Below are 15299 nucleotides of genomic sequence, written 5' to 3'. Positions count from 1 at the left end.
GTTAATGTCACAGAATCGATTTAGAGTAATTGTAGAAAGCAACTTGGAATAATTCTCCAATCACAATAAGAAACGCAAATGTTTCTGCTGCTACTCTGAAAAATGATATCCTATAAACATACAATACAATTTACTGTCTTTCACTGCTGAATTGCCACCACCTGGGACTAACGTAGAATAGCCTTCTTCCACACAACCAAAAGAATCCGTGGATACTACGTGACCAACAAGTCGATGGGATTATGAGCGCACTTGGATGCACAACATCGCACTTGGTCTGTCATCTTCCATCACTTGATTGCCTTTCTGCTTAGGATGTTCCAATTCTTGAAAGTTCATCCACTTTCCTCCAATTTAAATTTGGGAAACTGGCTTTGGTATTAACTCTGTAAACTTCAACATGTGGCATCACCTGGGACTAATTTAGGATTTTTTCCAATAGTGGCAGAACTTGGCCATTCTTTTTGTCCATCACTGAAAAATCCCATGAATTCTAAATCACCACCAAGTGGTGCCATTCAAAAGTAAGTAACAACACAGTTATCCCTAATATTCTTTAACAATATCAAATATGCCTGAATGTTCTAGAAAAACAGAAGAATATATCCAAATGACAGAGCACTCTAAAAATTATCTAATAAATATATAACTAAATAAATAAATACACATATAGACAATCATTCAGTGGGAACCCTTCTTAGTGAAAAACAATGTTGTACCAAATGGATACTATATAATTTTCATTATCACATCCTGGGAAGATCTAAGAGTAGATGACATTTAGAATCTGAGGGGTCTACAAGAAACATGGTCATCTTTGGGCAGAAGATCTTACTTAGAATTTTGGAGAATTGTGGGAGCCCGGCAACTGACCGCAGTCAGCAGGGACGAGGACAGAAGCGAGAAAGTAAGGAACTTGGAGCAAAGACAATAGTGAGGTTCTGCTAATACAGTCAAATTCTGAACTAAAAAGTGAGGCAAAGATGAGGAGAGCTCAGACTGGGTGCCAGAATAATGACATAGGAGGGATGAGAGAAGATGGGTGGCACTTATCAGGCCTAACAGCAACACTTTTCTGAATATTCCGCACTATTTTGTTATAAATAAACCATTCAGATCCTAAAAGCTGCTGCTGAAAAGTGGAGTTGGTGGGGGCATAGCATTAAAGTTTAAGGATTCCTGGATAATCCAGAAATGTTCAAGGGCCTAACATGAGATCTTATGAATCAATGTTTCGTTGAGGTTTATTTTATTACTGAGGAAGACCTGCTTCAGTCAGAAAATCAAGATAATTCCTGGAACATCTCCAACATGATTCAAGTAGGAAAGGAGATCCATGGTTTTCCAGATGAAAACAATACAACTACACCAGCCAGTTAATGAACATGGAGCTGGGAAAAGAAATTAAACGTTTGCAAGAGGACTAAACCAGACAATGCTGGAGGAAAATAAATCAGAAATAAATTTGAACTGATTGGAAAAGTTTAGCTTTAGGGTGGAAGGTGTTTTATTCTGGAAGGTGTGCTTAAGTGACAAACAGAGGGGACTAGTCCACAATAGAATAGAACTGATGACCTTGTCAGATCGAGACTAAACAATGGAGTCCTGTAGATTAACCATATCAGTAAATACAGTCAAACCCGATGGGAAGGGTTTGTTGGAGGAAGGGTTATGCATGAAATGTTGCAAGAGGACAGGACATCAGAGTCAGAAGTTAGATAACTGTCAAGCAGTTAATACTCTGAATCATTTGCACACTTCCTGCCTTTTTATGTCATTGTGAATATTTAAGTATTTCATTTAGTTTATCAGTCTCGGTATACAGCTAGAAACTGACCTATCAACCACTCTCAGCGCTTCGAGCACTAGGATCCAGCCTGATGAACCCGGCCTAAACAGCTCGTTTAGTTTGGCGTCTTGTAGAGGTGAAAAATATTGTTCCTACACTTTCCCCCCCTTCTTGCTCCTTCTAGCACCACTATTCTGCCATAAAAGGGATAGGACAATCAGTCTTGGCTGCCTAGCATCATTCTGAGTGTTACCGCTTTCATTCTCAGGATAAGATGCCTACCTATGATTCACACTCTTGTAACACTGCAAACAGATCTAAAGAGCTTGTAAATAGGATATGATGGCAACTGATATTGGGTCTTTAATTTGTGGTGCACATTATTATAATTCATAGATAAGTATTCAATTTAGTTTTGAACTACATTCTCTTTCCACCAGACTCAACTATAAAGTCACAACGTCGAGCAAAGGTACACAGAATATTGCTCAGCAGTGTTAGTGGATCTGTGAACAACACACATCAACACAATTAAACTACTGCATTATGCAGTATGCAAGGGAAACATATGAGACATCCACCAGTCAGGAAAACACTGCTTTAGTTATCAACAATTAGACAATCTGAAATAGCAACCACATTGTTCTTCAAGACAATGCACGGCTTTCTAAGAATGCCTTCAAGTGGCCCTTCATTACTTCTCTAGCTAAACAGTTTTATCTACAGAGAGATAAGCATTGGAATGCTATTCATTTATACAACGCAAAACAAACTGAAATGCCAGCTCACCCCATCAGCACTCCTATTCTCTTGCTCTGCCACCTTCTGTGCGTATTGAGTCTGTAGTTCTTCCAGCTGCGCCTGCAGCTCAGCCACCTTAGCTGTCATTTCTTCTTCTCGAGCCTAAAACAGGAGATTTTTGAATGACATTCGTAAATTAACCAACTTTTCAGTGCATGAAGTAAACAACAGGGGTGCATTTCACCAGTTAGCAAGGTAGAAAATCGTCCCTATAATAATGTATTATTTGGAGGAAGTACTTATAACTGCTATTCTGTAAGTTAAAAACCTGCATTTCGAAGGCTCCTTGCATTAGTCATAATAGTGTTTAATTCTAATAACAAAGACACTCTCGCCCCAAACCACTTCCCACGTAAACAAGCATTTCAATTTGTCTCGCATTTGCTTGAGTTAGAGCTATTGACATTGTAAATTCATAACTGGGCCTTTCTTGGCACCTAAAAAGTCAACCCTGCCTCATAATTTGGTCTTTTCCTGCCACATAATTCCAGTGGCCCTGAATATAACTAAAACAATTCCATTTACCTTCTTCCTCTATCTGCAGTCACAAATGAAAATGTTGCCATTTAGCATCCTAGTTTAAATCTACCATGCTAATCTCAATAGGATACCACTTTCACCACCCCACCATCAAAGTTGCTGGCTGGCTTTGACAATTCCCAAAACAAGACACCCACGGAGGAGTAACAAGAGTAATAAACTAGAAGGGTCACCCAAATATATCAAGAGTGCTCAAATAGTCCTAGTGTAATAAGGATGTTAAGATGGCCTTAACCACTGTCATAATTGCAATAAGGAGAGATGAATAAAACATATACACCTATCATATATACCCAATAAAGACCTTTATCAAAAATAAACGCTTGGCATTAGACTGTAATGCTCAGAACAGCCCCTAGAGGACACCACAATGAAAAGAGCATTTGTAAGAAACATGGTTATGTTAACATATACCAGGAAAACAAAATGACCGAAAGTATTCCAGTGTAACCATAAATTTAGTCCCTAGAGGGTGTGGTGCATTACACGTTTTCAGGGCTAGCAGGCCTACTGCAATGATATTACAAACAAGAACCTTAACACACAAACTACTCTCAAATGTAAAACAAAAGTTCCAGCCATGAAAGAGGTTAAAAAGATACTGAATGGATGGAGGGGTTATTATTTTGGGGCCCCACTAACCTAGTCTGGGGACCCAGAGATGATCTAGACAGAAAGAACAGGTTGTGGTGAACGTTTCAAAGGTGGCCTCGGACCACCACAGGCTGACTTATGAGCAAAAATGTTTTGTAAAAGAATGCCCTGCAAAGCATTACGTGACTATCTGGTGTAGTAAATATTGTGGTATGTTGACTTTAATGCTCAGCACAGCTCCTAGAGGACACCACAATAAAAATATCATTTGTAAGAAACATGGTCATGTAACCATATAATCAGCCCCTAGAGGGCATAACCACATGAAAACAGAATGACGAATTAATGTAGTGCAACTATATATTTAGCCCCTAGAGGGTGTAATGCCTAACACATGTTCAGGCCTAGCAGACCTACTGCAATGGTAAGGCCCTTAGAACACAACTATTACAAACAAGACAAAACACTAACTACTCTCAACTGAAAAAAAAAAGTTCCAGCCATGAGAGAGGTCAAAAAGACACCGAATAGAGGGAGGGGTTATTATTTTGGGGTTCCCACTAACCTAGAAGACCAAACAGAAAGTGTGTGTCATGCTAAACATTTTGGTTGCGGTAAGTGCAAAACTGTTTTGAAAAAGAATGCTTGCAAAGCATTATGGGGTGACTTTCCAGAGTGCAGTGAATATTGTAGTATTTGCTCTCCTGCTGTGCCTGGAGAGCGGGGGTTGTGGGTTTCTGTGTTTTTACATAAAGCATTTATTAATTATTAGTGTTTTTGGGAAAGCTATGGAGCATAAAGGGGACAGCCAAAATAAATTACTTTGATTAGGTAAAACTGTGAACAATGCGTCCAGCACTACAATAAAGGCGATGGAGTTTTCTTATTGCCGCTTTTCATGCTGTGATGGACATACCTGCCACGAAGCACAAAGGGGAGAGAAAAAAGAAAAAAAATATTCACCCATGCTGTAGTATATCAGCAATTGTGCATTTATCCATGTACTGAGGTCAGTCTGCAAGGCGGTAACAAAACTGCCCCAGGCTTTGGATCACTTAAATACAGGAGAGGTGGGTGAACTGGGAAATGAAAGCAATGGCCCTTGTCCAGATCCTACAAATGGATTGTCATTGAACTATCGTCTTCAAATGCCCGAGCTTGATCAGTCAGAACGGTCTAATTCCCAGCTGGAGCTGGAGACCACTGCTACAGTTTTGTTTAGGGGGGCATCACAACAAGCTTTAGTGGGAAATGAAGTAGAGCCACAGCAAAGTTGCAGATAAGAGTCTCCTAATCAGTCTATTATTACAGGTATGCTTAGATCCCTAGCCATGGAAGTTGGGTTTGACTTTGAGATCTCGAAAATAAATCAGAAAGAGATAAGAGGCTCGTGTGAGGATCTTGGTAAAAAGCTTGATGATCTGGCAGGCAGAACAGCTGCCCTGGAGGAAGCTGTAAGGGCCCTGAAAGAACCAGTGGAGTGAAATAAGGAGGAAACACAGAGACTGGAACCTGGGGAGGAGGGTACGACAACCAAACTAGAATAATTGAAAAATAATCAAAGAAGGAATAATGAGATTTCTAAATGTCCAGGAGGAGAAGGAGGGTGGCGATTTGAAAGCCCTGTTGGTCCGCTTGAACACAAAAGGGGTGCAAGTGGAGGATACGGAAGAAGATATTGCAAGGGAAAAATCAAAGGGTACACAGGGACCCTTTCAGGAAGCGCCCTAATAGAGACAAGCCGAGGAAGATTTTGGTTAATTTTCACACATATGCAAATAGAGAACACATTTTATCGACTGTGTTGAAGCAGAAGTCACCTACGGTGGAAAGAGTCCCCTTTGAAATCAGATCTGATCTCTCAAATATAACACTTAATAGGCAATGGGAGCTGGAGGGAGAGGAGGGATGTGTTAAAGAAGTTGGAGGCCACGGCCAAGTTGAAGTTCTCCACTACTTTGAGAGTCATGGCAAATAACAAAATGTCAAATTTTAAGGACTGCATTGAAGTGGATGATTCAAATCAAGGATTTGGAAAGGGGCAGTCAAGAGGGATAGTGAGTGTAGTCTACCACTCCCCCCGGCTGGTGTCCCCCTTTAAGACAGGCCATGGTTTAGAAGTTACAAGGTCACGAAATGTTGATGTGTGCGCTTGTTAGTCTTTTTGTTTCACATAAGTTTGTGCTTAGCAGGGGTCCCTCTCAAAGGCGGTGGTGTCATGAGAAAGTAGGTAGAGAGGGTTCTCCTAGGGACCGCTATGGATTAAGGTTGGGATATAGGAGGTTTTGGGGAGGGGGGGGGGGATTGTTTGGTAGATACAGGGTGGAGAGCATGAGGGGGAAAAAAATAAAAATATGTCCTCAAAAGTGGTTGAGAAGTGGATGGTTTCAGGGGGTTACCCAAGTTGATTTTGGAGATAAAACATATGTTAGATGAAGAGGGTAGAAGTGCTGCGGTTTCTGTCCTGGAACATGAATGGCTTACGGGTGAAGAACAGGTGAAGGACTCTGCTGCAATATTTGAAGGACTCCCAGGCAAATGTATTGGTATTACATGAAACACACCTGACTAAGGAATAAGTTATAGAGTTGTTTAGATCATGAAGGTGGTTACAACAACTTGTGTGTACTAGCCAGAATGTGGGTATTAAAGGAGTAGTCCTCTTACTTAAAAAAACATCCTATCTCACCCTTCAGGAGAGTGTAGTAGATGAGGATGGGAAAAGGGGAAATTGGTGGTGTATGAATGTGCATATACCCCCACGGGATATTACAGGCCTAATAATGATGTCATTGCACCCTTGGTACTATTTCAACACTTGCTGAAATTTTCTGACCCCATTACCTGAATGGGGGATTTAAATTTTGTGTTGAACTATGAATTGGATAGAACATTAGGTAGTAGATCGAGGATAAACGAAAAATGCGACTTCAAGTGATAACCATGATGTCTCAGCTGGGACAATACAATGTATGGAGCATGGGCTCTTTATGCGGATACACTTACAATAATAAAAAATATAGGTATCAGTCAAGGATTGATTATGTCTTAATAGATGGGATTTTAAAGGAGAATGTGGAGGAAGTGTTGCATGTGGGTGATCATTTGTCAGACCATTCGGCCCTTATTCTGACTATTCGGTTAACAGGGAATACCGGCCAGATTGGATGGACTTTGGACAGAATGCTATTATAAGATGAGAAAGTGGTAGTAGAACTACGTGCGGAAGTAGAGGAGTTCTTTTGTTTAAACTCAGGTTCACCCCTCCTGCTATGGTGTGGGATGCCTTCAAAACTTTTTTAAGGGGGAGCTTGATGAGGTTGGGCTCGTTCAAGAGGAAGGTATATAAGGAAGAAATTAATAGGCTGGAAGAGTGCGTGCAGGAGATAGAGCAGAGATTGGCACAGCTGGATCTTGATGACGAGGAAATTGATCAATTGTGAACGTCAGATCAGGAAGTGTGGTATGAGCTCTTAGTTGAGATAGAGGGTAGAATCGGGAAGGGGTGCGAAGTGAATAGGATGGCGCCCTTTTAATATGAGGAAAACTGTGGCAAACTACTGGCCTGGAAAATAAAATCAGAGTCAGTCATGAATACAGTTAATGAAATACAGTGTATGAGAATAGGGTCATAAGTAGAAGTGGCAGGGAGATTGGGGAATCCTTTCAGAGTTTTTTGAGGCATTTTATTCAGAAAAATAAGAGGTGTCACCAGAGGCAGTTAAGAGCTGGGTAAAGGAGTTAGATTTGGCCACATTGAGTGATGAGGACAACATGGTCTTCAATGAGCATATAGGGCAGACTGAAGTGTAGCAGGTCATAAAGTCTGGTAAATTAGGGAAAGCACCAGGCCAGATTGAATTACCAATGGAAATCTAAAAAGTCTTAGGTAGTAGCATAACGCAGGTTCTGACGGACCTATGTGATGGCATCTTGGAGGCAGGTGATAGGCTCCCTCTGTCATAGAAAGAGACTATTGTTATTGTAATATTAAAACCAGGGAAAAACTGTAAGAGTTTCAATTCGTATAGGACCATTTCCCTGTTAAATTGTGGTGACAAGGTATTTCCAAAGATTTTGGCCAATAGATTAAGTGATGTTATAGTTGGGCTTATACACGAGGATGAGAAAGGGTTTTTGAAAGGCAGATATATGCATGAGTAGACACATGTTTTAATAGGTTCAATACATCTAGCTAATACATGTGAGGTAACCTTGGCGGTAGTTATGATAAGTGCTACAAAGGCTTTCAACAAGGTTAACTAGACATACTTGAATACCCTTTGTGTCATTTTTAACCCGGGAGGGTAGTTCACACAGCCACTGCAAAAGATCTACCAAAATCCTTATACTAGAATATTGGTTAATGGTTCTCTAACTCAACCCTTTAAAATTGAAAGAAGAATGAGGCAAGGATGTCCACTATCCCCACGGTTGTTTAATCTATATATAAAACCTTTAGCATGTAAAATTAGGGGAGAACAGAGGATAACACCCTTCAGGTATATGGACTGGTGTAGGAAAGTCTCCCTCTATGCTGATGATTTAATAGTTTATACAACTGATTTAAGGCGTACAATACCACTTTTGGCGGAGCTGACAGTGGAATTTGGGAAGGTGGCTGGATATGCTGTTAATAATGATAAGACAGAAGTTATGGCTTGGAACATGCTGTGGAAGGGTGTCCGAGGAAAAAAGGAACTGAGGTACCTGGTGTTATTACTTAAGATATAAATAAAATCGTAGAAGTTAATTTTACGAAGGTTATGAGAGACTCCTGTACGCTATTGAGGAGTTGGGCGCATCTACCCCTCACCATCTTAGGAAGAATCAATATAATTAAGAAGTCTATATTGCCAACCTCGCTTTCATCTTTTTACTCAATACCCTTGATGTTTAATAAAGCTTCGCTGAGCAGACTTAAGGGTAAAATGAACAGCTTTATCTGGGCTGCAAAGGGGGCAAGATTGCCTGGAAAAAGCTGAGAAGGAAGAAAGAGAAAGGGGGGCTGACTTTGCCCCACCTTCAGTATTACGCATGGGCATTCTTCTTAAAAGATGGAAAAGGGCTATTGAATGGACTGGGCGACTCTGGGTTGGGGCCCATATGCAAAATAATGATAGAAATCATTCATGAAACACAGGCGGGCTTTTATACAAATTCGGAGACCCCAAGTTCTTTAAAAAGGTGAGGTTTAATATGCTGCAAAACCTGGTAGAACTTTGGTATGGTGTCAGGAGATCTATTAAGTTACCATATCATAGCAAGCTTGCTCCTACATGGGACTCCCCAGGTTCGCCGAAGTGGGTTAGCGACAGTCTGGCTATGCCACTGAGGGAGGCTGGGTTTCTGGAATTGTGCCAACTCTGTCACAGCGGAGGTTTGATGTCCTGGGAGGATCTCAAAATAGAAATGAGTGGGAAGCTTTCTAAATTTAAATACCTCCAAATGAAGAACTGGATGCAGAGTGTGAATGAAAAGGTGGGGTCCTCCAATGAGCTGGAAGAGCTACTATATCAGATGGCCCCAATGAAGAAGGAAGTGACAAGATGGTACTTGTTGGTGATGGCTATCACCCACAGAGAATTTACTCTGTCAGAAGAAATTTGGGGAGAACACTTGCCTGGAACACAGATAAGAAATGTATGGCAATTATCTACTAGTCTTTTGTATACCACAGTTAAACCTGCCTCTCTAAGGAGAAAACATGTTTTCCAATCATCCAGCCTTTTTGGGATCCCAGAGAAGTTATCAAAACTGACACCTGGCAACCTGGTCAGCTGCAAGAAATGCGGAGTGGGTTGTGCCAATGACCTGCACATGTTTTTGAAGTGCCCTCAGATCAGTCAATTTTGGGAGGATGTCTAGGTGGCAGTAAGTGAAATTCTCTCTATCAACTGCCAGGTTAACCCTTCTCATGTTATTTTTGGAAGCTTCCAAGATCAAGTGAAGTTAAATAGAGACAGGGCTAAGTTACTTTTAAAAAATATATATTGTATTACTAGCCCAGAGGGAGATATGCAAAAGATAGGTTAGCCCTCTGCGGTATCTCTTGTGTGGAAGGATTCTCTAATTTACAACTTAAAGCTTGAGGTGAAGGAGGTGGAAAATAGAAGATACACATTTTAGCTCCCATTAGCGATGAGGCTAGGAATGGAACATTTATGAGTGCCCATGTGATGACTGTCCTATGATTACACTAATCATTGATCCTGTGACATGCTCTGAAGTCGGGTTGTAATGCCAGGACACATCAGTGATTCTGGCCACTTCAAGCAGGGGCCTCCTCAGAGATATCAGATACAAGGTCGAAGGATACTTTCTAATGTTACAAGAGATCTTGAAGAGCCCATCCTGTTTCTGGTTAGGGAGGTGAATGAGGACAAGAACAAAAAAATGCCCAAGGTAGGTCAAACATAAAGCAATTACCAATGACATCAAGGGATTTTTGAAAGGCAAGCCCACAAATGAATGACAGTGATGGGTGTGATGTGGGCGTGGTTAAAAGCCCACTTTGTTTACAACAGGTCAAAGCGCTTGCACGCTTCACCTAAAATGCCTTCCTAGGCTGGCATTCTTTAAGAGAAACAGCTGAGTCAGGAAGCAGGCTACTGAAAAGGGTGACATTTTCTGTAGTTTCATAGGATAGACTCGAACCAGCACGGTGAGTGCTCCTACGCATACCTAAATGCAGTGTTTCCTACCTGACTGGTGACAGGAGATACTAAGATTTCAGTTTCCAGTTAGGATGAGCGCTGGACTGGAAACCAAAATCAACCTTGCCAAACATGTTCAAACTAGCCCCATGGAGGAGGCCACAACTAGAATGGGGCACTGTGGGCTTTTAATGGTTGTATCAACCATACAACCGGGAGTGAGAGGTTATCAGTTAAATTACAGGATGTTAAAGGTATAGCCACCCACGCATCAACAAATACCAGGACCCTAATAATAGATACAGTGAGACCGTGCTTTAAGGAGATGAGTGGAGGTATTATTTTCAGTTATTCAGGTTCCTTGCATTATACCGTACTGTGTGGGAGGTATAAATTAACTTCTCTGACAATCTGTAACCCAGAGGCACAATGAACAACTTAATTTCAAAACACCTCAACCTCACAAAAAGCTACAGTTGGAGCCCCCTGTGGTCTCAAGTGAGGACCAGAGTGGGAGGGACCCAATGATGAAGAAGGACACCGTAGTGGGTGAGAATCACCATTCTTTTAAGTGAATAACCCAGCTAGCAAAAAATAAAAATAATAACCACTCCACTCATCCTAAAGTGCATTAGACTCACTGTATTTATTATTGGCACCCTGGTATTTGGATAAAGCAGTCTTTTTATGGTTGGTCATGCAGCCAATTGTGATCCTAAAGTCACCCCTTGGGCAACAGTCTAATGAGGAAATGTCACCATTGCAGAATGGTATATCTGGCCCTGATTAACCTTCAGCTCCAGCCCATCACCTTTGCAGAGGCATGTTAACCCTAGTGTCGTGAAAGAGCAGAATAGATAATCCAACTTTATAATAATTGATTTTCCATAGTGCTTGCTACAACAGATTGTGGACTTGCTGTGATGTTGTTAAGAAAAGGTGAGGCCATGATCCCATCTCAAGGTGCTCTTTTTTCAATACTGGAAAGATGAAAGGCAGTCATCCTGAGTCGATCCAGTGCTTAATTTGTGTCACTGTATGCAAGTGCTCAGTTCCGGTACTTATTTCTCAACAACAGAAGGACTGCCACATAGTAGTGCTATCTGTCTATTTTTAAACACAGTACATCTTCAGAGTGTTAAGCAATTTCATATATATTATTACAAATAAATAAATATCAGCAGGCTAGGGCCATTCTTGCAGCTTTTAGTGGCATATAATAGTCAAAACTGTCAAATTTGTAGGAGTGTGATAGCTACTAGGTACCACTGGAACCACCATTTGGAGGCACTTGCAAAGACATTGGGAGGTGCAAGCTGGAGCGGTCTCCTGAGAAATAACTTGGACCCTGGCAGATTTTTCATTATCAGAAAGGGGAGACTGGAGAACTATCCTGAGCCGCCAGAGCATCTCGGTATCCTAAATAACAGAACACTCACTGTGTACTGTTACTGTAGACCAGCCCCCTTCCTCTTTTCTTGTCTGGTGTGACTCAGCTTACGTTTTTTGTCATGATGCCCATTCGGGGACACCCTGGACTTTCTGGAAGTATATTCCTGAAGTTTATATATGCACTGATAAAGAGGCCTGTGCTGTGGTTGGGATCTGAAGGAGTTAAAAGGATGCAGTGCAATACAGTGGATAGCTTGGGATTGGCCTTTCTTTTTGCCTTCACATGGATCAGACCACTTCACTTCCCAGGTTAGCAGCTGCACTGTGTGCCAATCTTGTAGGCTGAGGGGAGGAAGGAAAGAAGAAATCCAGAATGGCAGCAGCATCAGCCTCCCACCTAGTGTGGTCTGCTCCCTGAAATTACATCACCCGTATTGGTTGTGACTATTTAGGTTGATGATTTTCGAACTGCTCAGACTGCTGATACTTTTAACCCTCAGCTTGTTCCTCACAGGTTAGACTGCATATGTGAACTAGATAATGGAAGGTTGCGAAGAGATCCTTCAAGTATACTAGCCTGATTAAAAAACATGCTAGAGAAAAGCACTTGTGGCCTGGGGTTGAATGTCAGTTGCCTAAGGCGAGGTGCATCACATATCTTTGCCGCCTTACAGTGAAATGGCTTTGCTGAGTTGCTGCACCATATCTAAGAATGTACTTTGTTACAGGTAACTGGACTTAACAACGGGCAGTGTTAGTAAACAAGGCACCATCAGGTGAATTAACTAGAAATCTATGCTCTCTAGAACTCTCACTGTAGAATCATGATGAGTGCTGCACAAGATAGCAATGAGATTTCTTCCTCCCAGCAGCAGTACCAATTCTGTATCAGGAACATAGTGTACATACTTAATATTTCATGAGTGACTCCTGAGCACAAGATAAACATTGTAAATATAGAAATGAATCTTTTCAGGATAGGTTTCAGGGTCTCAGAGTGTCAAGTAAAAAGAAAAATGGAATTCTAAATATGTACGAGAAGTTCACACAGCTAAGCAAACTACAGAAACTACAGGTGACACCAAATCATTTTCACAGAGAGTGGGGGATACAATCATGCCATATCTGTGTTATATTTATCAGAACCCAGGAAAAGTCTGAGGGCCCAAGAATAGGATTTTGCACTGAGGAATGGATATTAAAAGTACTGAAACCTAGGGTATTTTCTTTTGCATTTTGTGGGCACACGTGGGTAGTGCTTATAAGCAGCCTCCACCATCCAATCTTCCGACTGGGTTAATCTTTGCCAGGCTCCTCAATTATCAGGATAGAGAAGTCATCCTGTGGGAAGCAAGAAGAGTAAGCCCACATTCTTAAGAGAATACAAAGATGCTACTTGTTGCTGATTTGCACAAGCTGCATAAAAGCAGAGCAGGAGCTTTTTAACACATCATGAGAGTGGCTCAGGGAGCTAGGTGTTTCTGCCAATCTCAGAATAATAGGGTATGGGAAGTCATGGTACATTTTCAAACCAAAGGAACTGTGGGACTTGCTAGAGGGAGCACTCTCCGTTGCAAGACTACAGCGCAGAACATCCCTTCCTTGGGGACAGGAGAGCCTGACACTACTCAACCCATGTCCCCAATACTAACGGAGTGCAAATCTTGTCACATGGCAATCCGGGGAAATACCGTTCTAGCCAAGGGAGGGCTACGTACACCATGACGTTTGACACTGAGGAGGTTATGTCCCCCCCAGTGTCTATACCTTATACACATGCCCTCTGCCAGATATGGTGAGCTTCTCATGTCCTGCTGATAAAGTCACAAGTCAAGCATAGGGGGTCATCCATCTTGTCAGGATGGATCACAATGCAAGCTGGCCAAGAAGTATATGATCCAGCCTGGCTTATACTACAACTGTATGTTTTATATGACTCCTGGATGTTTATTGCCCTAAATGTTTTCTATGGATTATTTTTTTTTGCCTCAGCTGCGCTCCAGTAAATATTGTTGTCAAGGAGGGCTGCTGAGTCATGACTGAGAAATAAGTAATTCCTTCTCAACATTTTAAATCTTCTCTCTCCATTTAGGGGCAACATGTACTTCCTATAATGTGGTGTTGGTTATTTCAAAGTCCACATATAGAAATAAGGGGTGAACTGGTTGGATGGGTAGATAAGGATAGGGGTGGGTTTGTTAACTTGGTGAAGTCCGTGTGCTTCTTGAAAGGTGGCGGTGTTAAGGAGAATACCAAAATATATGTGCAAGAAGGCTGGGAATGGTGAGGCCGGAGTGTATACCTATGATGAGTAGGGTTAGGTATTTGGCAGGATACATCAAGAACAAATAGCTCATAACATAAAATGTTAACAGATTGTGGAATAAAATCATTTAAGGCATGGATATAAAGTTTCAACAATGGCAAAAGCTTGACTTGATGATCTTGCAGATCACCCACCTATTGGGTATACAAAGCTACTTTGTTTGAATGGGCATTTATCAACCACCAGCGCATGGCAAATTCACATATTGGTGAAGTAGCTTTCTATGTGAACATTTGCAGTTGCAAGTAGATGGACAGACCTAAATTGGTGCTATGTGGCAGTCAATGTTAAAAGGGGAAGGAGCTAATTTGTTACTGTCTGTGTGTATCCTCCCCCACAATTGAAGGGCTGGGCACTTGATGAATCGGTTCCCATACTGACTGAAAATCCACACATGCCCTATATCAGTGGTTCCCAACCTTTTAATTTATGTGGACCCCCATTTTAACATTAATGGAACCCAGGGATCCCCACTGAATCATCATTGGAATCTGGGGACCCCCGCCTGAGTCATTACTGGAAGCTCGGGACCTAATTTGTCAATATTTGTTCATATCTTTTAATTTTCTAAGCAGTCGCGGACCCCCTGAGAAAGCTTTGCGGACCCGCAGGGGTCCCCGGACCACAGGTTGGGAACCACTGCCCTATATGATAGGGGGGGGGGACTTTAACATGATCACATACGAAAGATCTGACAGCTCAGCTTCGTGGTATGTAGATGGATATTGATCTGTGGTGGCTGCACAACTAGCCAGGAAGCTCAGATTGAAAAGCATATAGAGTAACCAAACATGAGCAATACTCTTATTTAAGGCGATCAATTCAACATAAAAATCATAAAAGCGAGTAAAAAATTAAATCTCAACAAAGAAATGAAATAAGTGTAGGAAAGTACCATCTTGCCTGGCATGTTACCCCCATATTTCACTGTATATATGTTGTTTTAGTTGTATGTGTCACTGGGACCCTGCCAGCCAGGGCCCCAGTGCTCATAAGTGTGCCCTGTATGTGTTACCTGTGTGATGACTAACTGTCTCACTGAGGCTCTGCTAATCAGAACCTCAGTGGTTATGCTCTCTCATTTCTTTCCAAATTGTCACTAACAGGCTAGTGACCAATTTCACCAAGTTACATTGGCATACTGGAACACCCTTATAATTCCCTAGTATATGGTACTGAGGTACCCAGGGTATTGGGGTTC

General features: G+C 41.6%; 1 protein-coding gene across 3 annotated transcripts in view; it reads right to left on the bottom strand.

Annotated features, from left to right (window-relative positions):
- The window catches only part of GOLGA4 (golgin A4), a 758002-nt gene that overhangs the window by 143315 nt on the left and 599388 nt on the right, over positions 1–15299 (bottom strand). For all 3 annotated transcript variants that reach the window (XM_069215119.1, XM_069215129.1, XM_069215138.1), the window contains one exon: positions 2579–2692. In XM_069215119.1, coding sequence (XP_069071220.1) covers positions 2579–2692 — 114 coding nt within the window. The remainder of the gene's footprint in view (positions 1–2578; positions 2693–15299) is intronic.

The sequence above is a fragment of the Pleurodeles waltl genome, chromosome 2_1 (assembly GCF_031143425.1).
Source record: "Pleurodeles waltl isolate 20211129_DDA chromosome 2_1, aPleWal1.hap1.20221129, whole genome shotgun sequence".
NCBI lineage: Eukaryota > Metazoa > Chordata > Amphibia > Caudata > Salamandridae > Pleurodeles > Pleurodeles waltl.
This window is presented reverse-complemented; position numbering and strand designations above follow the sequence as displayed.